Genomic DNA, 27,399 nt, shown 5'->3' with positions numbered 1-27,399 from the left:
TGACTCCGCCCCCATCTATTCTCTGCCTCCCAAGTCCCAGCTGATCGGGAGGAAATGGAGATTTTGCAGTAACTTTCCCCAGGGGTTGATAGGTAATGGAGATTTTACAGTACCATTCCCCTGGAGTGGGGTGGGAATGGAGATTTTACAGCATCCTTCCCCTGCCATGCCCACAAGCCATGCCACGCCCACCAAGCCACACCCACAGAAACAGTAGTAAAATAAATATTGAATACCACCAGTGATTAATATTATGAAAATAACTACAATCAATGTTATTATTGTATATATGTCAGAAGATATACTAGAAGATATGTTAAGAAAGAAATGAAGAGACTTACAAGGTTTAATTGTATAATGTAATATAATTTATGGAAGAATGTTGCACAGATATTTGTGCCCCAGATGACATACTGATTAAGGAAAGATAGAATGCATGTATTTTAAAATTGAAAAATAAAAAACTTTTACAAAAAAAAGAGTACTAGAAAAAGGGGGAAAGATGTGCTTGAACCTGGCTTTGGGGGTCAAGACCCTGCACAAGATGAGGTAAGTGCTGTAGTGCTAGATTATGACTATTCCAATTTCTCTGAGCAAGTCCAGATTTATAGTAACGTCTTACTAGGAAATGCAATGTAGAGTATGTAGAAACCACACAGACCTGAAATAAAAGAAACACAGTAGCATAATGCAATAAAACAGAAGATAAAGAGTGAGAGAGAAGTCTTGTTACACTATTAGCCGTTATCCCGCTTTAAAGCAATATATATCATATTGTCTGAACTGTACCCACTCAGCTCATCTAATTAAGACTCAAAGTGTGATTTATGCTGGTGTTCCTCTGTATTCGCACAAGATAGCTCTTTCCAGTTTCTCAATAGTCTGCATAGAGAAATGAATTTTTATTTTAACGCACTGGATTTTTGGTTTAGTAATGTTTTTACTGCCTTCTGGGATGTGTGTACATGTGAGAAGTGACAGCAAGCAAGAGGAAGAGAGGCATGACGTATCATCTAAGTATTTAATTGGGAAAAAAATTCAAGTTCCAGAATTTTTAAATAACATGTGAGTGAAAAGTAAATACATTTTTTTAAAATTATACTGATCCATGTTTGAAAAAAATGAATGAAGAGGAATAAAAGCAGTTTGAAGAAAGACTTCAAGAAACAAAAAAGCACCATAAAGAAATAATTTTATTTTACTTTTTTCACACAATCAGAAGCCCTTATTGTCTCAACTCTCCTACTTGATGAAGAGAGATCTCTGAGTATACAATAAGGGCTTCAAAATTAATAAACTCTGCCTAGATGGGTACATGCTGGTCTAATATTATTTAAGGTAAAGGTTCCCCTCGCACATATGTGTTAATTGTTCCCAACTCTAGGGAGCGGTGTTCATCTCCATTTCAAAGCCGAAGAGCCAGCACTATCCAAAGATGTCTCAGTCATGTGGCTGACATGACTAAACACCAAAGGCGCACAGAACGCTGTTACCTTCCCACCAAAAATGGTTCCTATTTTTCTACTTGCATTTTTACATGCTTTCAAACTGCTAGGTTGCCAGAAGCTGCAACAAGTAACGGGAGCTCACTCCATTATGCAGCGATAGGGATTCGAACTGCCAAATTGCCAACCTTTCTGATCGACAAGCTCAGTGTCTTAGCCACTGAGCCACCGTGTCCCTCTAAACATATACTAGCCATATACTAGATTAGACCAATTTAGCAGACCTACTTTTGGGTTCTTTAATCATTTTTCCTAAAGATCAGCTTTACACATCCGTTTCATGTTTAATTGGGCATTTTCAAAGGGAAAAAAGAATTTCTGAACAGTTAACATCATTTCTGTTTGTGATCAGGATTGTTTCCACAAACTCTCAACCTTTAAATGATTATACTTCAAAACAACAGATAAATAGTAAAGCATTCTTTGGCAAGCATTCTTCTTCAGCTTGTATAATATACATAGTTTTTTCACAATGCTTCAGAAATGTTCTGTTAAAGATTGTAATAAATTGCTTCTCCTCCCCCCCCCCCCACAAAAAGGGGCACTCCATATAAAGTAGTTAGTAGTAGATCCTGCAATGTTACTGATATCAAAAATGAGACTGAGGGGACCTTATTCAAATGCATAAGAAACACTATAATTAGTCAATAGGTACTAGGACTTAAAAATGAAATAAAGCCACACTCAGCAATATGCCTTAAAACAAAATGTAGGGAATGATTCAGCTGCTGGTTTGAAGAAATCCTGTTCCTTCCATCCTTTCACAGTCTTTTCTTGCTCATGTAGTACTGAGCAGGACTTTTTTTCTGTCTTGCGCTAGTGTTGCAAATCAATTATCAACAGTTGATTCATCCTTATCATGTTTCCCTAATAACATTTGTGGGCTGAAGTAAAGTAGAACTCAGGGTGAAATGAAAATGATGGTGTCTCATTCATTACCTGATACTTTATAATATCTACACTAAAAAAAAAGAATGCTTAGAGACCAGGTATATTTTAATTGGGTTCTCCTAGTCCAGTGATGTCTAACATTTTTGGTGTCGAGTGCCCAAAGCACACGCATGCACACAACCCCAAAATACAATGTGAGTGCCTCCCGTGCATGTACATGCCCCTGTGCATGCACTCCATCCCTTTCACCCCTTTCACCCATTTTTGGCTTCCAGATTGGTGCAGGAGGCCTTCCAGGCCCAAAACGGGGTGCAGGGGAGGCACACACACACACACAAACCCTCAAAATGTAATGTGAGTGCTCCCCACACATGCACCCCACCCCCGTACATACCTGGCAGAAACCTGAAGACCAGCTGGCCGGTGGAGGTGTACGTGCATGCGTGGTGGAGCTGGGCTTGGGCAATGGCTGATGTGCCCACAGAGGGGACTCTGTGCCACCTGTGGCACACGTGCCATAGGTTTGCCATCACGGTCGTAGTCTATAGACTTTATTAAGCATTTTCATTTCACCGACACTTCTACTGATTGTTTTATGTGATGAATTTATTTTCACAGTTCAGGACTACATGTTATTTTTTAATTAAAAGCTTACTGGATTGTAAAAGGCAATGTACTAAAAGATTTCTCTTTGAAATCATTTTGCTTTCCCACATTGACTTATCTGTGAACAAATCCCATTGAAGTCACTAAAGCTTAAATTGTATTCAGATATAAATAACTGCTGAATACAATACAGTTGTAAAGTGTAATTGTAATAATGTAGATCTCATTGAGCTCAGTTTTTTGTAACATGCTGGCTGGGTAATTCTTGGAGTCTACACATCTTAAAGTTGATAAATTTGAAAAAAAAACATTTATTGAAATCCAAGCTTATGTCATATATATAAGGTGAGGGACATCTGATACTTTTAAGTGATGTATATCAAAAGTAAAAAGCTGGTTGGGGAAAAGTAGCAAAAGGAAATTAACTATTGAGTATGGATAGGGAACCTGGCATACTCAAAGTTGTAGTTTAGGAACTGATTACATCTTCCAGAATCCTTCACCATTGGCCACACCAATTATAACTTCTCCATATTAGCAACATTTGGGAGGGCATGATGCAAGCCAGTAAAATTTGTGAATTTACCAACTTGTCCCTTATTTATTAGAATGTTTAAACATAGGTCTACCATTAAGAGCTTTATCATTATAAAGTGTCATTTCAGGTCCAATGCAGATTACTTCCATGCTCAGCAGTTAGATACTGAGTTGTCGGCTGGAAAGCTGACAGCCAAGGTTCAAAACTCAAACACTACACAGCAGGGTGAGTTCATGTACTTTGGACCAGCTCCTGCCCACCTAGTAGTTTGAAAACATGCAAATGTGAATAGATTAATAACTACCACTTTGGTGCAAAGATAACAGTGTTCTGTGCACCTTTGGCATATAGTCATGCTGGCCATAGGACCACGGAAATGTCTTCAGTCAATGCTGGCTCCCTCAGCCAAGAGATAGAGATGAGCACCACACCCTAGAGTTGGACACAACTGGAAGAGAAACCTTTACCTTTGCAAATAAGCAAAAATATCCAATTATATTCAGGTGTATGGTAACGACAAGTATTGTTACTCAAAAAAGACAGGAAGAATACACCAGATTATCTTAGCTGAGCATCCTGCAGCATCTACCACTTTACAAGTGCATAGTTTAGTCCATGGGTGTTAAACTCAAGGTCCACAGTCTGGATCTGGCCTGCGGGATGCTTAAATCTGGCCCATGGGGCTGATCTGGAAAATAGTGAAGGACCGGCTCGCGGTACCTCTGCCAGCGAAAACGGGGCTCCATTTACACTGGCAGAGGGTTGCAGGAGGACATCGCAGCCGAAAACGGATCTCAGGAGCCCATCTTTGCTGGTAGGGCACTCAGGCCACCATAAGTGCCCCTGAGTAATGTAGAGCTGGCCACACCCCCTGGCCACACTCTCCTGGTTCCCCCCCCCCCCCCGCAAGGTCAAACACAACCCTGATGCGGCTCTCAATGAAATCAAGTTTGACACTGCTGGTTTGGTCTAAAGAGATATTTCTTTTGTGCCTATAATGATAAGAAGTAGAAAAATGTAAATGGCACTCAACAGTACAAACAGGTGACTCTTTAGAGACTGCAATCACAGTTCGTTATTATATTTTATGGTTATAATGGTAGAAGAATCAAAGTCATATGCAAAGAGCCTATTATATAATAATGATGCAGGAATGTCAGCCAACAACTCTCTGTCAGGCTATTAACACAGAAAATAGGGAGGGAGGGAGTTCCACTAGGACTCCAAGGACCCTCTCACAGTTACTGTTTTTGAGCCAGGTTTCATCTAATCTGTACGTTTTTCCTGCATAGGTGTAAAACTTTGTTTTTCTCCACATTAAATATAATGTTGTTGGATACGCCCCATTGTTCAAGTCAGTTAAGATCTTTTTGGATCCTGAGCTTGTCTTCTGGAGTGTTGGCTATTCCTGGCAGCTCAGTGTCATCTGTAATTAGTCTTAGAATATTTAGATTTATAGGGGAGGGGAGACAATAAGAGATGTTTCTGAAATAAAGTATTTTGAAATTCTTAGAGATATGGGACTCTGGCACAGAATTCAACAAAGAATCCTTGGAGCAAAGGCAAGGATATAAGTATTGATAGAAAGGCTTTTTTTAAGGAAAAAAGGGGAGAAGAGAGAAAGAGATGCATTATTATAACTGCTATCTTTCCAAGGGCAGCTGCTGTCATGAATACCAGGATTGTGTAGTAGAGACATCTTCTGGTTAAAATGGGAAAAACTTCATTGAAAATAATTCATGAGAATTCTACTAAGAATTTTTGTGCGAGATCATTTTTGTATGGTAACAAATAATACTGGAAGAAGATTCCATTATTTTCAAAAAGTGCAACATGAAAATGGCAATGCTGGTTCTAAATATATTGGTTTTCTATGTGTAATTGAGTTGTTTTCATATATTGTGTATTCCAGACTTAAACCACATGGCATATTTGCTAACAAGAACTTCATGGCATGCAACAAGATTTTTCCCACAACTGTTCTAGAGCATTTTAGATGTCTCATAACCAATAGTTTTAGAAACTAATTATTCTTGATTTTGTAAAGGTTTACCACTGCAAATATACAGATATTCAATCTATTCAATCCTACCTTTGAATGAATCATATTGTCTTCTGTAGTATTGCCAGGCAACTAAGGAATCAGCCAAGGATAAATCTGAAAAATAATAATAGTTTAAAGTCATCATATATTCAATATGTCATTGAACAAGAAAACCTGCTGACAGATAATGATAGCTATTGTTATGGGAGAAGTTCCACTTTTGTGTCCATGTTATATTATTATGATTTTGTCAAACTTACAATAGTTAGAGATTTTTAAAAGAACTTTGGTTTATGATGCCTTAAACTACCTTGGAAATGTAAAACTAGAAGCATGCAAATTTTCTGATTCAAGGGTAAAAATAAGGCCCAATTAATAATACTTGAAAGCCAGTGTTGTTAATGGATAGAATGCAGTAAGTTTTTAGTTTTTAACATATTTTCAAAAATAAATGTTGATGCAGATGTTTGACCAAACAATAATTATTTTACAGAATATGGCTATTTTGCACTATACTCAATACATTACTTAGAATAATTTTTCCTAAATTTTCATAAAACCGTGAGTGTGTGTGTGTGTGTGTGTGTGTGTGTGTGTGTGTGTTTCATTCTATTAATTCACAATATCTTCTCAGATCTGCAAAAGTTCCGTACTTACTGAACTGTGATGAAGGTTAGATGACCTTGAAGTTTTTATCTGGTAATTAATCTGTTTTAAAGGGTTCTATAAGATTTGTCTCTTTACACATTCATTGATTAGAAGTATATTCCCATTTTGTAGAAGAGATCAAAATAGCATACATAGTTTGCCCTCTCCTTCATTGGGCTGAGAGACACTGGCAGCTTCCTAGAAGATACCCCGTTAATGTGGATGGGATAGCCTTGCCTGAAAGAAAGAAATAATAGTTTAATTTAGCACAATTTTATCAAAAGTTAAGGTAAAAAAATGCAAAATACCTGTTAACATTCTGTTTTATATTAAGTAACATAATGTTGCTTGCTAGATAGATAGATAGATAGATAGATAGATAGATAGATAGATAGATAGATAGATAGATTATATATATATATATATATATATATATATATATATATATATATATATATATATATATATATATATATATATATATATATAGAGAGAGAGAGAGAGAGAGAGAGAGAGAGAGAGAGAGAGAGAGAGAGAGAGAGAGAGAGAGAGAGAGAGAGAGAGAGGGGGAGGGAGGGAGGGAGGGAGGGAGGGAGGGAGGGAGGGAGAGAGAGAGAGAGAGAGAGAGAGAGAGATTAGATTTTTACAACCCCTGGTAAGCCCCAATTATGGGAGGAAGCTAACTGCTTCCATCATCTGTCAATCGGCTCGTCACAAGAGTGCATCACGACAGAAACCCAATATTTTTACTGTTGCCTTTGTTATACTTGTGTTTTTTTTATTTGTGCTGATAAATAAATAATAATAAATAAATCATCAGCTAGCTGATGAGAGCTAAATAGCTTGAAATAGATCTATACTAGTCTCCCTTTATTTATTTATCAGCACAAATAAAAAAACCACACACACACACACACACACACACACACATGTGTGTGTGTGTGTGTGTGTGTGTGTTTTCTGAGGTTTTCGTGGGTGTTAGTATGTAGGTCTCTAGTTGTTCGGGTTTTCTCCCGCGTAGAATTGGAGATGTCTTGGCGACGTTTCGACGAAGTCTCATTCGTCATCTTCAGGCTGCTTCAGAATCTTCAGGCTGCTTCAGACTATATATATATATATATATATCGTACATCTGAGCCTATTTTCTTATTTTACCTGGAGAAAATTCATTCATAACTCTCATCTTCTTATTTTTAAACAAGTATGCTGATGTAGTTTTTTTAAAAAGCTATTAAAAACATAACTTCATAAAATCATACACAGTAATTGCTAAATTGTAAGTATCACTAAATACTAACATTAAGTTCATGGGGAATATTCAGCACTACAATTGTGGACAGCTCAATCAAACATCTGTATGTTTTTCTTTTTAGCATTAATATTGAACTTTGTATCTTACATTTTGTCATTACTTTTAATGTTAAGTTTAAAAAAATTAAAATTAGGCATGCGGCCTACAACATTTGATGGCACTAAAATAATAATTATTTTGTTATTTTTTGGTTTGTGGCAATGTTTTATTTTAAAAGGTCATATCTTTTAATATACCTATTGAAATTATTTTATTTTATTTTTTTAGCCAAATACACAAAATAAGTTCCCAGGCTTTCCCAAAACTGGCTTTCTACTTGCTTTTGAAAGATGAAGCTTTAGTTAGAATGTTTGTAATTAAAAATTTGTCCAGTATGTATTTAACAGGAACAAATTCCATTTGCTTTTTTTTGTTTTGTTTTGTTTTGTTACATCATTTACTGGGCACTCAATTTAGGATAATAATGGGGAAAATATCTTATCTGGCTAAGAACTGGGAGTTATGGTCTAAGGTACTATTCTTGGAAAGCAGCTGATTGGAAAAAAAGATGAACTGTATAATCTAATTAAGCTTCTGAAATAATCTGAGTTGTATTAATGGATCTTATTCCCAAATATGTAGACCTTTGGAATTATTTAGGATAGCATTGTCACATAAGTTAGGTTTTCAGTGGATCTATTATTGTGGACCAGCACTTCAGATGAATTAGTTAGGGGTATTGGCACTAGAGGAGCATATCTAATTGCAGTGAGTCAAGAACAACGACCTGTAATTCCCTGTAGAGATTCTCAGTCATCTAGGTCATGGTTGCCCCAAAGGTGCTTTTTCAGGAGGCAATGGGACTTTCTTGTATTTTTTTCTTTTGAAGACATTTCTCTTCTCATCCAAGAAGCTTTTTCAGCTGTGACATGTCTGCACTATCCTGTCAGAGCTAAAGAAGCTTCTTGGATGAGAAGTGAAACGTCTTTAAAAGAAAAAATAAGGAAGTCCAGTTGCCTTCTGAAACAGCAACTTTGGGATGGCCTGTAATTCTGTGCTATTTCTTTGGTTTGCATTCTTTATGATTTGTTAACCACAGTTTTCTTATTTATCTTTCTTTTTAACAGATTTTGGCCATTGTATCCATATTGTTCATTGTACTATCCACCATTGCTTTGTCACTCAACACTCTACCTGAGCTTCAAGTAATTGATGAATTTGGACAACTAAATGACAATCCTCAGCTAGCACATGTTGAAGCAGTGTGTATAGCATGGTTCACTATGGAGTACCTTTTGCGTTTTCTGTCATCTCCAAACAAGTGGAAGTTCTTCAAAGGTCCATTAAACGTGATTGATTTGCTAGCCATTTTGCCCTATTACGTCACCATTTTCCTCACAGAGTCTAACAAAAGTGTGCTGCAGTTTCAAAATGTCCGCCGTGTAGTTCAAATATTCCGTATCATGAGGATACTGCGGATCCTTAAACTTGCTAGACATTCAACTGGACTTCAATCTTTAGGATTTACTTTACGAAGGAGTTACAATGAATTGGGTTTGTTGATACTATTTTTAGCTATGGGAATTATGATATTTTCCAGTCTAGTGTTTTTTGCTGAAAAAGATGAAGATGCTACAAAGTTTACAAGTATTCCTGCATCGTTCTGGTGGGCTACCATCACTATGACCACAGTAGGTTATGGTGACATTTATCCCAAAACTTTATTAGGTAAAATAGTTGGTGGATTGTGTTGCATTGCTGGAGTGCTGGTAATAGCCCTACCCATTCCCATCATAGTAAACAATTTTTCAGAGTTCTACAAGGAGCAAAAGCGGCAGGAGAAAGCCATTAAAAGAAGGGAGGCACTTGAGCGAGCAAAGAGAAATGGAAGTATTATCTCAATGAATTTAAAAGATGCCTTTGCTCGCAGTATGGAACTGATTGATGTAGCTGTTGATACTGATAAAACTGAGGAAGCAGCAAATTCAAAGGAAACTCCCGATGACAACCACTTATCTCCAAGTCATTGGAAATGGGCCAGAAGGACAATGTCTGAGACAAGTTCTAATAAATCTCTGGAGAACAAATACCAGGAAGTGAGCCAGCAAGATTCACATGAACAGCTAAACAATACAGCAGCAACCTCCAGTCCTCAACACTTGAGTGCTCAGAAACTTGAAATATTATATAATGAAATTACTAAAACTCAGTCTCAGCCTAATCTGAATTCCACCTACCAAGGCCCTTCAGTGAAACCTCCCCTCTATGAGGAGGAGATAGAAATGGAAGAGGTTACTCGACAAGGAAACGCATCTATAACAGGACCCAAAGAAGTAATCCCTGATATGAGAAGTACTTCTAGCATTGACAGCTTTGCCAGCTGTGCCACTGATTTCACAGAGACAGAACGCTCACCTCTTCCTCCATATTCCAGTTCTCATTTGCAACTAAGATTTCCCATTGAGTTTGCCCACTTAGAAGACCAAACAGCAAAAGATTCCCAGCTTTTACCATTTATGAAAGATAAAATGTTTGCTCCCAGGGATACCTGCTTTGATTACTCCTCAGTCAATACAATGATGAGCTCTGAGAGCTGTCCTCATCCTCTCCTTCATGGTCACTTTCACTTTGACAATGCCATGGAGAGTCCCAAAAGTTCTTTCAGAGGAAGCAACCCTTTAAAATCAAGGTCTCTTAAAGTTAATTTTAAAGAAAACAGAGGTGGTGCTCCACAAACCCCACCAAGCACCACAAGACCATTGCCAGTGTTGGCAACAGGAGACTTCCTACAATATACCCCTCAGCATATCAGCACTATCCTCTTAGAAGAGAATTCACCGGAGGGGGAAAGGGCCCTGCTGGGTGTGGATTCTTCAGGAGCTTCTAAGCAAGCATGCCCTTTGTTCCCCAAGCAGAAACGTTTTTCTTTCCCTTCCAAAGAGAGAAGTTTCACTGAAATAGACACTGGTGAGGAAGATGACTTCAGGCAGTTGGATATCAAGGCAAACTGCTTTGGGGATAAACTTAAGGATGGGAACTATGTAACAGAAGACTCTGAAGTCAGTTCTTCTTCACCCAAACATTTGGGTCATAACTGCACTCAAGACATTTATCATGTTGGAAGGGAAATAACAGGGGACAATAATCAAGAAGGTCACAAAATGGAAAATCATTTGTTTTCCCCAGAAATCCATACAAATCCTAGTGATCCTGGTTACTGTCCCAACAGAGAAACCAGCATGTGACTAATTAGGACAGCAATAATGACAAAACTTATTTCTTAAAACTGGAATTAGCAATGCCTACGAATTAAAAAAGGGAAGCCTCGAAAGTAAATAAAATATTTTTGCATGGCATGAAGAGTTGTTTAGTTTAAGTACAATTTAATTTAAAAGCAAACTTTTTTTCTAACAAAAGGTAAATCAGGAAAAATGCAACAAGAACTGAGTAAAATAAAATGCTCTTTTCAGAAATGATCTTCTGCAATGCTTAACACTGTTAGTACTTTCATTTATGGTTGTAGATAATTTTAATTCACTTTTATTTTTCCTTTTGAATTTCAGAATTTGCACATGAAAGGATGAAATGTTGATTCATATGTTAATAATAGTGTGAAATAAGGTGCTTTGAGTCTGCAAAATGCACATTTTGTAAATAATTTTAATTTGCTGGAACATCTCCAGTTATCAAGGATTTGTAAAAAAAAAAAATAATCAGGTTTCTTGGGGCAGATACTTCCTTCAAGTCCACTGCCTGGAGGATTTGTATAGACTTATGTTGCAGAATTGCAGCTTATTCTTAGAGCATCTTACTTATCTTGTTTTCTCTTTAAATCCCCATCCAATGTACGCTGTTTGTTTAAGAAAATTGCAGTGTTTTCTCATTTCTTTGTGAAGTGAACCATAGCTTCAATTATTTTTATTTGCAGAGATGTCATGGATGCACTTGCAGCTTTTTTGGGGGAAAAATTCTTAAGACTGGGCAAGATTTAATGACCAGGAATTGAACTTTTGTTATACCTGCCAAATTGAAAGCAAACAAAAAACCATTAAAAGAAATACAATTATTTTTATGGTAATAAAATGTGCCAAATGACATGAAAACTGATTATTTTATCCTAAGACTTTAACAATGTTGTGATGTTGCACTATTGTTAAAATCTTACTATTTGTAGACTTCTTGTTATTGTATATCTGCTGTTTTCTTTAACAGTAGTGTGTCATTTGCACATCATTTTCACCCCCACTGCTGTACCAATATCATTCCATGAATCAACCGAAAGAATTGTCACATATGAGAAGTCAGAAAATGTATCTTTCAGATGAGATTATTGAAGTTCATACGCTGTGCAAAAAAGTAATGTAGATTATTTGTGTTTAGCTTAGAGTATGCTATGGCCACAGCGGTCCATATACTGTGGTATAGGGCTTAAAAATGTGTAAAACCTGTAATTATGCTTATTCAGCAAAATATCTGAATGCCTCAATTTTGCACAAGGAACGCTGAATGCAGATAGGTTCACTCATAATTATCACCATTTCCATGTAATTATAGCAATTAACATTCAGAAAATGGAATATTTTGAAACCTCCATTGTTCATCTTCATGATATCTCTTCCATCACAAGCACTCTAGTCAATCTTTCCCCCCCAGATTTCTATAACTAATTCTGCTAATAAAGATTTAATGCATTAGTTATTTTAGAACCATAAAATTCAGTAGGTTTAAACAGCATTTTAACTATGTTACTTTAAAAAAAACAACTTTACATATTTCTCAGTTGCACTTATTCTGTAGGGCCAGGGAGCACAAATGGAATTTTAGGAACTTGTAGGAATTCAGTGGGAGGAATAGAAGTTCTGTCAGCTAGCAAAACTCACTTAGGTCAGTCATTTTCTCTTAACAGTCCAGTTTACAGCTATGTAGTGTTCTTTTATGGGATGAAGTAAAAACAGATCCCTCTGTTAGTCTAGGAGAAACAAAAGGATATAAATCTAACAAATAATACAATAAATCACATGATGCAAATGAGAAGATATCTTCTATGGCTCAATAGATCTCTTTAGAATTATACTTTAGCTTTATCAATTTTCCATAATAACAATAGGCAAGTGACATATTTTCAAACAAAATAGGAGTGCAGCCTTCTACCAATGTTATTTTCTGACCAATCAATCCAAAGCCTTTTTTTAAGTTTAAAAAATGCATGATACTAAAGGCCCACACATGGCTTTGCAAAGTGCCAACCCATGTACTTTTTTTTCCAGCTAAAAGAATATTTTTAAAGCACATTAAGCACTGAGGAAAAACATCTATTACTGATTTTTTGTATAGATTAAAAAAGCTCAAAATTTCCCCTAAAACTGTCTTTTAAAAACACAGTTTTTATTTTGTTATTTCCACCAAAACAGCTTTCAGTGGGGAAAATGTACGGCACAGCTCATGAATTTTACTTCTCCTAAATACAGTTCCACAATTGCAAACTTATATTTCACTCTTTGGACCAAATATTAAGCACAGGAGATTATGTTTCAAAAAAATGTTTTTTAAGTTCCTCTTAAGACTTCCTTTTTCTATTAAATTATATATCTTCAGATTCATATTTTATTAATTTATATACTGGGGCTAAATGTCATTTCTAAAGCAGCCAATGTCTGGTCATTAAGTCAAAGTATTAATTGTTCATGAAAATCAAATTACTTTTATTTTTGCATAAGATTTGACTTAATTGCATGGCAATCCACATGAACTGTTTCAATCATTATATTTTGTTCCATAAAGCTCCTGTATTTGTTTATCTTTTTTCACAGTTAGATATTCCCATTAATGGAGAGCAAATGCTAGCTAATAATTTTTTAGATATGTTGTTTTATTATTCCAGTTTATTTGTTTGTTTATGTCCCTACAGTTTCTACCTTTATTCAGACAATTAAGTAACGTCAAAAATAAAAGCTAAATGAAATGTTACCCTTAGATTGAAAACAGCAGCTTGTTCAGTAATTTCAATGAAATCATGATTTCCCTCATAATGTCTACTCAAAGAAAACTCTTGGAACACTACCATAACTTCTGAGTTAAAGATCTAAAGTTCAAAAATGAAAATTTGTGCTTCTCAGATTGAATGATGAATATCTTTCTGTCTTTATAGTCCCGATGTTGTATCATATGACATGGACATTTTAAGTTGCTATCTTATAGATTAAAAAAAACCTCGTGTATTTTTTTAGATGCATTGAAATGTAATCTGTTTCCCATACCAAGTCTATTCAACTATCATATCAAAACTGTCTGCTACTGAAAATATAGTTTTTAAAAATCTTATTTAAAATATGTTTGCAAAGTAATTCAACTGCAGCTACTGAAAGCTGATCATCTGCTTAGGAAAAAAATTGAAGATTTATGAATTGCTCTTATAATAGTAGTAAAATAAAAGATGCTTCTTTTAGAGATACTGCCATGTACTCTTATTGTAAAGCAAGTGTTAGAACTAGCACCTCATTAAAACAGTGACTGATTCTAAGATAGAAATACAGGATCTATGACTTTCCTGTCTACTGAATTTAAAGTCTCAGCTATTTATTTTTGTCCATAATGGTTAGAATTGCTGGAATTGTCCAGCTTCACCTCCCTAGTAAAAAGAAAAAAGGAGGGGAAAGCCATTTGATGATTCAGAATGGCACCCAAGCCACTAGGAAAATATATCTACATTTTCCTATAAATTAGGAAAGATTGTTACATTGTTTATTTTCACAATCACGAGATTATGAAATACATTAATTATTAGCCAAAAATCATTAAATGGCTGGAATCCTATGGAGAGATTTGAATCCAAACGTATACCACTCTACTCTCTAAACTAACTAGCTAACTAACTAGTAAACACTAACATTTTTCATCCCCTATTGTCTAAAATAAAAAAAACATATTCACACAGAAAACTTTTGCTTGATTTGGATATTTGTGTCACATAATCAATAAGTCAATCAACAACATGTGTAGCAAATATCTTAATTCACCAAGGTTCATTTTTCATGATTATTTCAAAGCAATCCACATTAAGCTGAAAAAAAAAAGAATGGAATGTTTTCTTCCTTTTAAAGTATAGAACATTTATCATAGAAAGTGATTGTAGTGGATGTATATCTGTTGTTTTTTTAAAAAATTATGCTGTAATTCTGTAAAATATTTGGTCCACTAAATGTCTTGAGAAAATTGCTGAGCCTAAGCCAGTATGGAAAAAAAGGAGAAAGAAAAATAGAATTCTTGTGAGTATGCATAACATGTTTTTTAAAAATTAATTTTTATATATTTGCTTGTTAATTATTATAGCAAAGAGCAATATTAATTTTTTCATTCCAATCCTCATATAAAAATATCAGGTTCATTCTTCTAGCCAAGTTCAGCTGGAGTCAATGGGCAAAAGAAAGAACAAATAAAAGTATCATATTTATATTGTTTAAAATGTGAATAAATAGATATGTCCAATTCACAGCAAATTTTCAAGGAAGGGAAACAAAAATCATCTATAATAAAATGTTTACAATCTGGTCTTAAGCATTTCCCTTCTACTCTAAAAAAAGATATAAGCAGTTTCCCCACTTTTCACATTCACACATTGTATTGACAAACTGTCAGTCTAAGCTTAGGGCTGTCAAATTCCTGGCCAGTGGGCCAGATGCATCATGTGCTGGCCACTCCCATTTTAGCAAAGGGGGGGGGAATTCCAATATGTCATGTGACACCACCGTGACAATGTTAGTTTGATACCCCTGGTCTAGCTCTTATCTCAGTAACAACAGTAGTTGTGCAAAGAAGAAATCAGTGGTCCTTTAGATGTTGCAGATACAATCCCCAGAAGCTCTCATGAGGCCATGTCAGCCTGTGTTGTTGAGAGCTGCAGTACTGGATTGCTTGGGTTCCCCGGCTTATTTATTGCTACTACATAGTAGAAAAATAGTAAAACAACAGTGTATTATGCAGTTCCTCCCCAACCTGGTGTCCATTATAATTCAGCTTATTGCTCATCCACATAGAAGGAAAATCCCTGGCCTTGGATTTAAGAGTTCTTGTACATAGGGTAGGACAAAATTTTCTTCCACAAAATGCATTTCCAGATATCAATGCTGCTCAAAAAAAAACCCACTACTGCTCTTATCCTCTGAACTGATTACTTTTAGGAAGGGTCTGGTGCAGCTAGGTGAAAAACTGCCATACCTGCAGTTTGTGATGGAAAATATCTTTTGCTCACATCTAAGGAGGGGGGAAAAGCTTACAGTAGGGTTTTTTTTTTAAGTATTTGCCTGGTCCAGAACACTAAAAAGAATTGCATCCCAAGTCCCTGGATGTAGAAAAGAAACTGAGACTTAAACAATTCTCGGCAAAATATGCAACTCTAGCCATGGATATGATATACAAGTCAGTAATGGATGATTAAATACTTAGGGATAAGTTTCCTGAAAAGAATATTGCTTGTTACATTGAGATAACTGTACATAAATATTAAATGATGAAAACGGTCTCATTTTTATAGGTAATATGTTATAACTCATATTTGTGTCTTATCTACAAATAGCAGGGATTCCGTTTATTTGAATTTAACATTGTTTTCTTCTGAATGCTACAAATGCTGAAAGGAGGAAAAGTACAACAGTAGATGATGATGATGATGATGATGATGATGATGATGATGATGATGATGATGATGATTATGACGACGACGACTTCTTTTGCCACAATATGTCTTTACTATTCAATTTCATGGCAGCATTTTATTGTGAATTGCTAAATTACTGTAACAAGTTATCCTTGTTTTTGTTCTTAAAACCAAGAAATGTATTTTCAGTGGGAGATAAAGGCATACACATCTTGTCAAATGTCCTTCTACTCCTTTTACAAATGCCCCATATTTTAAAATGGAAAATTTTGCTAGTTTTGTTGAGCATATTATTCATCTTTTAAGGACGGCTGCTGGGCTGAAAATAATACTCATATAAGACACTGCAAGAGTACTTGCTTGCATTATTTATTAGGAATGACTTAGTTTCATCATTTTGTATGCCAGCTTACCCCTTCTGTTATAAACCATTAATAGAATTTCACATATAATAGTATTCATTATCAATGTGTTTGTATGAATGTTTCCATCTCAGCTTCATTTTAACATCATGAAAAGGAAACATGATGTTTCAAAATTTTCCTTTCCTATCCTTTTCTTTCTTTCTTTCTTTTGAATTCTGTTACATTTGCTGATCAAGTAAATATTTGTGCACAAATCAGCATATAAATATGCATGTTGTAGCTGTATTGTACAATTGTTCAGCATCAAGATACTTGTTTATTTTCTGTCAAATATCTGTAAAATAAATGGCATTGTTCTCCATTTCCGTCTGCCAGAGTAAGCAGAAAAGTGAAATAAATGTGTAAATGAGTCATCTGTGTCTCATTTCAGTTCTCTGCATGAAGCCCCTTTGCCTTCAACATTGCATACATATCAAAATCCCAATTTATAGCAATTTTTAGTTTCATTTCAAGGAGTAGGGGAAGCTGTAGGAAGAAATATTTAGAATGTTGAGAAATAAGAGAGACCATTTTCATCACTTGCCTTTTCTTTCAATAGTTATGTTGTAGACTAAGCATGTTTGGAGGAATTGCCATGAGACTTTTCTGGAATCAAGCCCTGAGTTAGGAGGCTAAGCCTAATGATTTGAAACAAGGCTTACTTCACCATTCCATTTTACAATAGCCTTTCTTTTTCAATAATTGTGGTCTTACATTCTTGACCTGTGCTTGCCCCAAATCAGCAACAGCGGGACTGCAAAATATTGCTGGCTCAACCTTATGAATTTAGCTGTGAAGAAAGGCTGCCAGGCCATCTTTCTCAGAAATGGCACTTTGTTTTGAGCTGGTTGCCATGAATCAGGCTGCTGTCTTAGGACTGGAGTCTCAAGTACCCAGTGTGGCATCCCACATACCTATGGCCAACTCTTATCAGGCTCCTTATCTGATTTTAAAACAAACTGACTATTTTCCAGCATCTTAATTTTCAAACATGCCTCTAAGCCCCATTTTGGGAATTTAATGTTTAAAAGATCCCTGGCCGTAGTCTGATATTTGTAAGTATGATAAGTAGCCTACAAAAATAGCAAAAGCAACATTAGAATAAAGTAGGGGGGAAGCTATACAATTACCAGTTAATAATGTGATAAATTTATGCTTTGTAACCAGTTATGTTTCCTATGGCAGTCATTTCTTCAATGACAAGGCTCCCCAGTAGACAACAAAAGATTGAAGACCCCTATCCTAGGGCTTCCTCAGTATCACTGGAACTTGTGTATCGCTCTCTTCAGTAAGTTTATTGTAATCTGGTACAACAAAGACCTGTAGATCTCATTGTGTTCAATACAGAAGTATTATTTATAAAAGGATAATTATTTTACCTTTATAATACTGTAGCTTTTCCCCCCCGCAATGTACCTTTCCTACCTGTCACCAGTGTACCTGTCTACCTGTCGATCTCCGGATACGCTTCAAGGTGCTACTTGCCACCTATAAAGCCCTTCATGGTAGTGGATCTGGGTACTTGGGAGACCGCCTACTGCTGATCACCTCCACACGACCCATTAGATCTCACCGTTTAGGCCTCCTCCGAGTTCCATCTGCTGGCCAATGCCGACTGGCCACCACGCGGAGGAGAGCCTTCTCGGTGGTAGCCCCAACCCAATGGAACGATCTCCCCATGGAGCTTCGTACCCTCACCACCCTCCAGACTTTCCTCACAGCCCTTAGAACCTGGCTATCCCGTCAGGCCTGGGGCTAAAGATTGTAACCCGCCCGAATGGTATGAATGTTGCGTTTTAATCATGTATTGTCTTATCTGTAAAAGTCTGTCTCCCCTTCCTTTTGATTGTGAGCCGCCCTGAGTCCCCCCAGGGAAAAGGGCGGCATACAAATAATTAAACAGAAACAGAAACCTTGAGGAACAGGGGAGGAATTCTGGAAAGACTAGGTAAATTAGACTCTTTTCTACTTATTAGGCTGTTAATGGCCATGTGAAAGAAATTTGGGGCTTGAAAAGAGATTAATGAACACAATACACTGGTGACAGCATGTTTCAAGTGCATAGCCTCAGTGTGATCAATATCTGGAGAAAAACATTGTTCATATTGACAGTTAACATCTTAAAGTCCTCACCAGCTCATGCACCAGCCCCTAAGTAATCGTGGATGATCTCAAGAATAACTAAGCAGAATTGGACTTGATTAGTATTTAGGTTTGATTGGAAAGTATATCAAGCATCCCTTAGGAAGGCAGTGGCAAACCAGTTGTGTGCATTTCGTGAATAAAGGCAAATATACGTGTCCCAGGATAATGTTGTGGGACCCAGTCTGGGTCAGTCACTAGGACCAGAGGATTAGTTTTTTGAGCTTTCAGACTCTTGCTGGAGCCCATCCTCAGTTCCCTGTGAAAGTTCAGAAGACTACACCTCTGGTCCTGATGACTGACCCAGATTGGATACTATTTGCTCCTGTTTAGAAAGCAGCACTGAAGTCATGCTCAAGAAGTCTTTACCTTAAAACTCATCTAAGATTCTGTTGCTGTGAAAACCATAAATTAATTTTGTACCTGTAGTAGTATTTTCTTTTTGGTGTCAGGAATGTGTTAATTAATTAGGTGACACTACCCCCACCCCCCATCCCATCAGTAGCAACTGATCAGATACAAACTTAGGCAGTCAGGATGACAAATAGAAATATGCCTCAAAACCTATTTTCAATTTAATCCATTATTCCGGCTACTTTGACACTGCAAAATTACTTAGTGGCTTGTTCTTGCAGGACTGTACATTTTTCTCAGGAGGCCATTGAGTCGAGCACTGGATACAATGTGGCTGGTAGTATTGGACAAGATCTCTATCACCCCTCAGCATTGGCCATGCTGGCTTCAGTCAATGGAGATGAAGTTCAATATCTGGATGATGCCTGCATGCTAAGCAACTCTGATATATCATGTTTAGGAGTTATTCTGAAGTTCATGGTTTTAAAAAAGAGTCCACATCAGCCACTACCATTCTAGAATTTCTAATGAAATGAAATCTGAAAGAAAGCATTTTGACATTGCAGTAACAAAAAAACAGAATGCTTCTCTTAATACTTTTTACCAACAACTTGCATCCATATGTAGTTTTCAGATATGTTAGATATATAGTTGAGTAAAATAAGTAGCTAATTAATTATTTCAGGTTAAGAACAATGGTATTTGTAGTCCAATTCATCTGGAGAATAGGAAATTTGAGAGTCTACTCTGCTTATTATTCAATGGTAGTTCATAAACTATCAGGCTGACTAAAAAGATCCCAAAACTCATGTATTCTACTAAAATTCAACTTGATTTCTGCAATTGCTCAAAGTGTGCCTTTTATAGCTATAAAAAAAGGGAAAAAACATGTTCCTAGCTTTACCTTCTATCTTGGTAAACATTCTAAGTATGAATGGAATGGACTAAGCATCTTTTGTAGATGTATATTTATGTTTTATCCTAAATATATAAAAATGGGATTTATCTAAATGCTGAAAAATATTGCATATATGATTGGGATCGTCTGAAGAAGAAACGTAAGTTTAGCCTGGATAGGGGGGGGGGGGGAAACAGAAGCATAAGAAGACACTTGAGGTAGGTGATTTAATTTATTTGTTAATTTTTTATAACTAAATGACTGAAAGAAATAGTTTAGCTACCTCATCCTTTGGATTTTGAATAAATAAAGAACTACATTAACTATACAAATTCATTTTAAAATGTAATTTTTGATTCAAAATGATTCCATGAGATTTATTGTTGCCATTAATCTCCCCATAATATTGACTTTAAAAGATAGTTATGGAACAATGGAATGCTGGACATTCTTAGGAATCATATTTCAGCCCTATCTATACTCAAAAACTCTAAACAATCCACAAATAATGTAAAAATAGGCATCACTGATAATTCGACCCAGGATTGGAATTCTATCCATTTTTTTAATGTGTATCATGTTTGCATATATTCATTCAAACAATCACTTTGTATAAAAAAAATATTGGCAAAAAAAAGGTAATTTAAATATGCCCTTTGACACCTTTCCTTAAGATAGATATGTCCCATTATTTCATTACAGACAATGCATTATGCTTCACATTTTTATAAACTGTTCTGAAATAAAACCTCAAAGAAATCCAACATCCAAAAATTAATTGTACCCCTATATTTAGTTTTACATAGGGTCTGCCATTATATCTATTCATAGCGAAATAACCCAGTCTGATTTCACCAATCAAAATACAGGTAGTCCTCAACTTTCAACCATTCATTTAGTAATCGTTCAAAGTTACAACAGCAATGAAAAAAGCGACTTATGACCATTTTTCACACTTACAACTGTTGTAGCATCCCATGGTCACATATTTATGAAAGTTGCAATATCCTGGAGTCATGTGATCACCTTTTGCAACCTTCTGACAATCAACGTCAATGGGGAAGCCAGATTCAGTTAACAACTGTTACTAACTTAACAACTGCAGTGCTTCACATTAAAACCATGGCAAAAAAGGTCATAAAATGGGGCAAATTTCCCTTAACAACTGTCTTCTTGGTAACAGAAATTTTGGGCTCAAGTGAGGACATAAATTGAGGATTACCTGTATGACAAATGTCCTGAGTGAGAAAACAATTTGAAGAAGGCAAGTGGATATTCATGGATGAAATTTAAAAGATATTCATATTTCCCACATAAGGGAGATACTTTTGGACCCAATTTCAGTGCCCTGGAATAAAGCATATGCAGCCTCAACTGTCTCATTTCAGAGCTAAATGTCCACAAAGCTCTCATTCCCTTTGGATTTCTAGAGTGTTGACATCCTACAATTGTGCTGGAGATGATCAAGAAATAATAGAATTATATTTCAGTGGCGTACGTTCAATTGGGAGTGTCTCTAATGACCAGACAAGAAAGTCAACCCTTTGTCCAAAGTCAATCTTTGGTCATAGGTGATATGATACATTTTATTATAATTTGCTTATATGCCTCTATGTTTTGTGTCCATACCTGGTTGCTTGCTATTTTGGCTTATTATATTAGGTGATTCTTAATTGTTGAATTAAATGCACCACCATATAATGTTTTTAAAAACTTTTGCTTGAATTTGCTTCTTCCATTAAAGATTAGCAATAATATGTTATTGTTTGGTATTGTACTGGTTATTGTATATGCTGGTAATGTTAGACAGTATGTTTTCCTGATTCTCCACTGATTAGATTCACCTCATGTAGTACAATATTGAGTTTAGCTTCTTGTGTCATAGCAGAAATCTCTATGGACATTTTATATTTGCTTGGATTATGTATTTAATCTAGATATCATTTTACCTGGGCTTACAATAACTCCAGTTAACCTTTAAACTATTTACAGCAAAACACCTTTCCCCATTGTATTCCACAATATATCATATAAAGATCCAACTAACATAGCCACTGTTCTTCCTTTGGCTGCTACTCCTGCTAGTCAAAGTGCAATCTCACTTATTTGTAATTTGGCATTGAGGGCATAACATCCTGTAGCTATAAAAGTCCAGCTAATTGTAGCATTACATCACCTCCTACATCACCTTCCAACCCCAGTCCCCTGCAGTCAAGATATTAAAACTACACTGATACATTCTAGCTGTCCAACGTTTCTATTTATTTCTCCATCTCCTCTACAGTAGCCAGAGATATGATACAATACAATACAATACAACAGCAGAGTTGGAAGGGACCTTGGAGGTCTTCTAGTCCAACCCCCTGCCTAGGCAGGAAGCCCTATACCGTTTCAGACAAATGGCTACCCAACATCTTCTTCCAGACTTCCAGTGTTGGGGCATTCACAACTTCTGGAGGCAACTTCTGTTCCACTGATTAATTGTTCTCACTGTCAGGAAATTTCTCCTCGATTCTAAGTTGCTTCTCTCCTTGATTAGTTTCCACCCATTGCTTCTTGTTCTACTCTCAGGTGCCTTGGAAAATAGTTTGACTCCCTCTTCTTTGTGGCAACCCCTGAGATATTGGAACACTGCTATCATGTCTCCCCTAGTCCTTCTTTCTATTTAACTAGACATACCCAGTTCCTGATAATATCTGATCAAACATATTTTACAGGTTCTTAGGTTGACACTATTGGGAAATTATTGAAATTTTCTCTTTCATAACAATCGTTCTGCATTTCTGCCCAAAATTTGGTATTGTGGTCCAATACATTGAAGTTAAAGATACATCCCCCCCCACAACAATTTTAAAAAGTGGATCATTTTCAGTGAAATTCAGTAGCTTTATCTTGCAAAGTGGATACAAATCCCACTCTATTTGTTTTTCAAAACTAAAACTTTTGTTTTTTCCATTCTAAACAAGACAGCTTAAGCATCAGATTGACTAAGAAAATATGTTATGTATTTAACAATGATTTAAGACATTCTTAAGGCATCACATCAATTTTCTGAGCCACATTTGTGTTAGGCCAGTACAGACATCTACTAATATTCTCTTAAGTATGTTGTAGTTAATAACTTCAACAATTTGTCACTGGTTGTACCTTTCCTTGATCCTAATGTCATTTCTTAAAGTGAAAGAAAGTGTATCGTGTTGACTGCTTTTTTTATTTAAAGAACACATTTCTATAAATGTTAACTGGGAATTCAAGGCTTTTTTTAATTTAAAGAGCATATTTCTACACATGTTATCTGGGAATTCAAGGGTTCTTAACCCATGTAAAAGGCATAATGTCAGATAGATCACATAGTTCCAAAGCTGCTCTATCCAAAAGCACTTGGGCTTTGTTTTTCTTGAAGTCACTTCATTTCTCAAGAATGTCTTCAAGAAAAATAAAGTCCAATTGTCTTTTGAAAAAGCATCTTTGGGACAACCATGACTTGGACAACTGAGAATCTCCATAGTTCAATAGCTCATATCCAACACAGGTGTCATGTTGCATTATGGAAAAGCTATTTGCTACTTTTTAAAAAAATGCCTTTAAATTTATAGCAATCAATCTTCTCCTGAAATATTGGACTACACAATGTCCTCCAAAAATTTCCAAGTGGCAGCCAATCTAATATTTTCATTTGTTCAAAAGCAAATGCAACTATTTCTACATTAATTAAAGTACCTCTGGTTAACCATATGGGTGATCAAAATAAATGCCTGGCATTCTTAAAGAGTTTAATATATATTTTGACTCATACCCAGGTATCATAGATAATCATTGTTGGATATCATACTTGAAAATATCGTAAATTCTACACTTTGGTGCTAAAATTTCATTACGTTCGTACTTACAATAAAATTTTCAACTATGCAATATCCTTGTCCTATTATTTCTTCTACTGAAACCATTGTAATATTTTAATGGGATTTGCTAAACTGTCAGTTGCCAAAAGACACTTATTTTCCTCTTCAATGGATCAGAGAAGTTATCCTTCATGTATAATGGTAGTGTTTTCTTCTCTGTCATAGTTACATTCACAGCAGCTATGTTATTTTATATTATTTCTGTTGTTTTATTATGTTTTTATTATGTTTAACTGTTACTACCAGATTCCTGAAATGGGCATCCATATACAATTATTAAATAAATAAACAAATACCTAATGCTTTTGTTCATAATACAAAACCTTGATGGAAATTTAAGTCAACTGGGGTTTATTCTAGGATTGTTCTGTTCATCTGGGCCTGGTTTTTTATGTTCTCAAGATTTGCTGTTTTTGCATATTCAGTAGGAATCACTTTTTATACAAAAAGTAAGTATTCCATGATTTTTAGTCCCATGGCTGCTTGTTTGTTTGTTTCTCAGGTTTAAGTACACCTGACCCTAAACATTTTATTAGATCAGTACATAGGGAAAAACGTGTATGAAGCAGAATATATATCAACATGTTTGTGGCAAATAAATTACTCACAATGAAAAGCAAATACTATTTACTATATTTATAAAATAACAATTCAATAAATAATTACTAACTGAAGTATAAAAAATGACAGAGATTATGAAGCTAATCTAATCTGTATGAGAGACAAGAAAGAAGAAATGGTGGACGGCACATAGCAATTGTAAAATAACAATGTTTTCATGTTTTTATTTTATTTTACTTGAGGAATGGATACAATGTAGATTTCCTAAAACAGATTTTTTAATATTGAAAAATTATGCTGTTGAACATTTTTACTAAAATAAAATATTATTATTATATTGTTATCCTGCCCTTTTAATATCCAGATAGTCCTTGTTTAATGTCTACTTGTTCAGTGACTGTTCAAAGTTACAATGGCACTGAATAAGGGAACTTATGTTGGGTCTTCATACTTGCAGTTGTTATGGCATTCCTGTGTTCACATGATCACAATTTGTACACTTGGCAACTGGCTCACAATTATGACATTGTGGTATGCTGTAATCAAGTGAACACCATTTGCATCCTTCACAGCAGACTTATGACAAGACAAGCCAATAAGGAAACCAGCAGGAGAGTTGCAAATAGTGATCACATGACTGCGACCATGCAGAATCCATCAGACAACAGCAACTGGGACTGCCAGAACTGCTGTCATAAATGGGCACAGTCACATGACCTCATGGATTACAACTGTATCACCTATAGACAGAGTTCCCAGTCTCAATTTCCAACTATAAGCAACCATTGTATACCAAATGCTTCTGCCTCTTATTTTCCACAGAACAACCCCATGTGCATTAGCTGTTATGCAGCCTAACCTTTGGTGTTTTTGTTAACATTTTCTTCCTACACAAAAAAGATTTCATTTATTCAACTTATTTCCAAGTTTAAGAATAGAGATGTAGTTGTCAGAAAAAGGCTTGTAGGCAAGTGGAGAATTGGTGTCCTTGCCAATTTTTATCTTTTGAAAATATCATGAACCTCCTTATAGTGAAACCATATCATTATAAAGAATAGGATTTCTTCCAATAATAAGGGGGGGGGGAGACAAGCACACAGAGCCTTGGGAAGCCTTCGGAAAGAAATATATTATAAATAATAGGAGAGAAAGACTTTATTAAATCGTAGGATTCCCAAGGAATCACTTTGTAATGAACCTTAAGAGAGAAGACTGTATTTTCAAATTATTAAAACTTCTCTCTAAATAAATGTTCATGTACAGTAGTTATCATCATCACATGTTAATGCTGAACGTCTGGAAACAATTGAAAGAGGTTGCTAAACTTGACTGAGCATTGCTTAAAAAAAAACACCATGTAAGACCATTCTGTGGATTAAAATTAAATGTTTATTAGAATGACAGTCATTGGACATAGCAGAAATTCCACGGGATCAGTCCATTGATAGTCCATTTATCCTTTGCACTTAATTATTTACAGCACACTCAGCACACGATCTCCAGTAAGGGAAATCGTGGGACCGAAAGGGATGCCACAACATCTTTCCGCCTTCTCTAGGTGCACTCACATTTTCCGCGCATTTCAGCCCTTTGTGTGATCTTAATTCAGCCTCGCCCAGGATCAGACCTTCAAAGATCTTCTCCCACCGTTGACTTGCGCTACCGCGATTTCTTTGTGCAATTCCCTCCAAAAAAGGAAAGTATAACGTGAGACCACCCCCATGCCCCTATCCCGCCGGCACAAAGGCAGGAAAACATTCATCCCTAAAAGGCTATAATGTCTTCAGGAAGCGCAATTACGCTCCTCGCGTGTCCGCTGCTTCCTGAATTATTAATGCCTCCCACAGCATCGTGAGGAATATTTGAACTGAGATCAAGTCGTTGCTCTTTCCAGAACAAATGGACGGGCTTACTGCGTTGGTAGTGGCTCCTCGGTTCATTTTATATGGTTTACCCAACCCCGTGTACCGATTCCCATGACACACCAAACCTTCTACTAGGCAGCAGGCTAAGTTCGCCCCGGTCACTAAAATGCTCTGAAGTTGGCTAGTTTATAACTCACTCTATCGCCAAACAAAGGGCTTTACTTTCCAAACTTTCAGGATTATCGTTCATTTTGTGATTTTTAAGCCAGTCCCTTCCGTCAAGCCTTCCCAGGATAGGGATTAGAAATGTGCGCGTGGAGATCACGGTATACACTCTTTAAAATGTTAGAAGCAAAGATAAACCGATTTAGGAAACGAAGGGAACATGCATGTACAGTGTAAATCAGTGCTTTTCTTCATGATAGCAGTTTTCCAATACTTAAAGAGCCATAACAGGGAAGAGGGGGTCGATTTATTCTCCATAGCATTTAAGGGCAGGATAAGAAGCAAGGCTGGAAGCTGGTCAGAAGAAGATTCAACCTGGAACTAAGAGGAATTTCCTGACATTTAAAACAACAACAATGGAACGTTTTGTTCCCAGAGTTGCGGGTGTTCATTGCCGGAGGTTTTCAAGAAAAGATTAGACAATCATCTGTCAGGAAATTCCTCTTAGTTCCAGGTTGAATCTTCCAGGTTAAATTCTGCCTTGGCAGAGAGTTAAACTACAAGACCTCCCAAGTCCCTTCCAGTCGTATGATTCTAAGGTGCGTGGACTTCACTTCCCATAATTCCTCAGTCAGCATACTGGTTGGAGAATTAAAAAAAAGTCAAACTTGAAAAACACTCATGTAAACTTTCGCGTTTCATTCTGCGATCCGAGAGACGTGATAAATTGCAATTGTTTAATGCGGGAAAAGAGGGAGAGATTTAAGCTGAGCTGACCGTGCGATCCTTGCTGCTTCCACTCGCCTCGCAACAGAATCCGCAAGCGGGACCCAGAGAACGCTCCCGATTTTTTTCTCCTCCTCCACGGAGGCAAAAGCACGCACAAGGCACGCGACAAGAAAGAAGGGTACGCGTCGACCAATCGCTCGGAG

At 36.2% G+C, this 27,399-nt stretch overlaps 1 protein-coding gene and 1 long non-coding RNA gene across 3 annotated transcripts in view; one reads left to right on the top strand and one right to left on the bottom strand.

Annotated features, from left to right (window-relative positions):
• The window catches only part of KCNB2 (potassium voltage-gated channel subfamily B member 2), a 147,740-nt gene extending 136,729 nt beyond the window's left edge, over window positions 1–11,011 (top strand). The window contains exon 3 of the mRNA XM_014053144.2: window positions 8,651–11,011. Coding sequence (XP_013908619.2) covers window positions 8,651–10,768 — 2,118 coding nt within the window. The 3' untranslated portion in view covers window positions 10,769–11,011. The remainder of the gene's footprint in view (window positions 1–8,650) is intronic.
• Window positions 176–27,385, bottom strand: LOC106538610 (uncharacterized). 2 transcript variants are annotated; one of them, XR_015695624.1, is made up of 6 exons: window positions 27,245–27,385; window positions 12,404–12,492; window positions 11,336–11,542; window positions 6,242–6,469; window positions 5,633–5,698; window positions 176–661 (listed from the first exon to the last, which is right to left on the bottom strand). It is a non-coding gene; the product is annotated as an uncharacterized LOC106538610 (long non-coding RNA). The 2 variants fall into 2 exon arrangements; XR_001312746.2 differs by lacking the exons at window positions 176–661; window positions 5,633–5,698; window positions 6,242–6,469 and having other exon boundaries at window positions 11,164–11,542; window positions 27,245–27,380.
• Between the last annotated feature and the right edge of the window lie 14 nt (window positions 27,386–27,399).

This window comes from Thamnophis sirtalis, unplaced genomic scaffold, assembly GCF_051295495.1.
Source record: "Thamnophis sirtalis isolate CommonGarterSnake01/CBP01778 unplaced genomic scaffold, rThaSir2_p1.2 scaffold_2, whole genome shotgun sequence".
Lineage (NCBI taxonomy): Eukaryota > Metazoa > Chordata > Lepidosauria > Squamata > Natricidae > Thamnophis > Thamnophis sirtalis.
The sequence above is the reverse complement of the archived record's forward strand: the minus strand, read 5'-3'. Positions and strand labels throughout refer to the sequence as shown.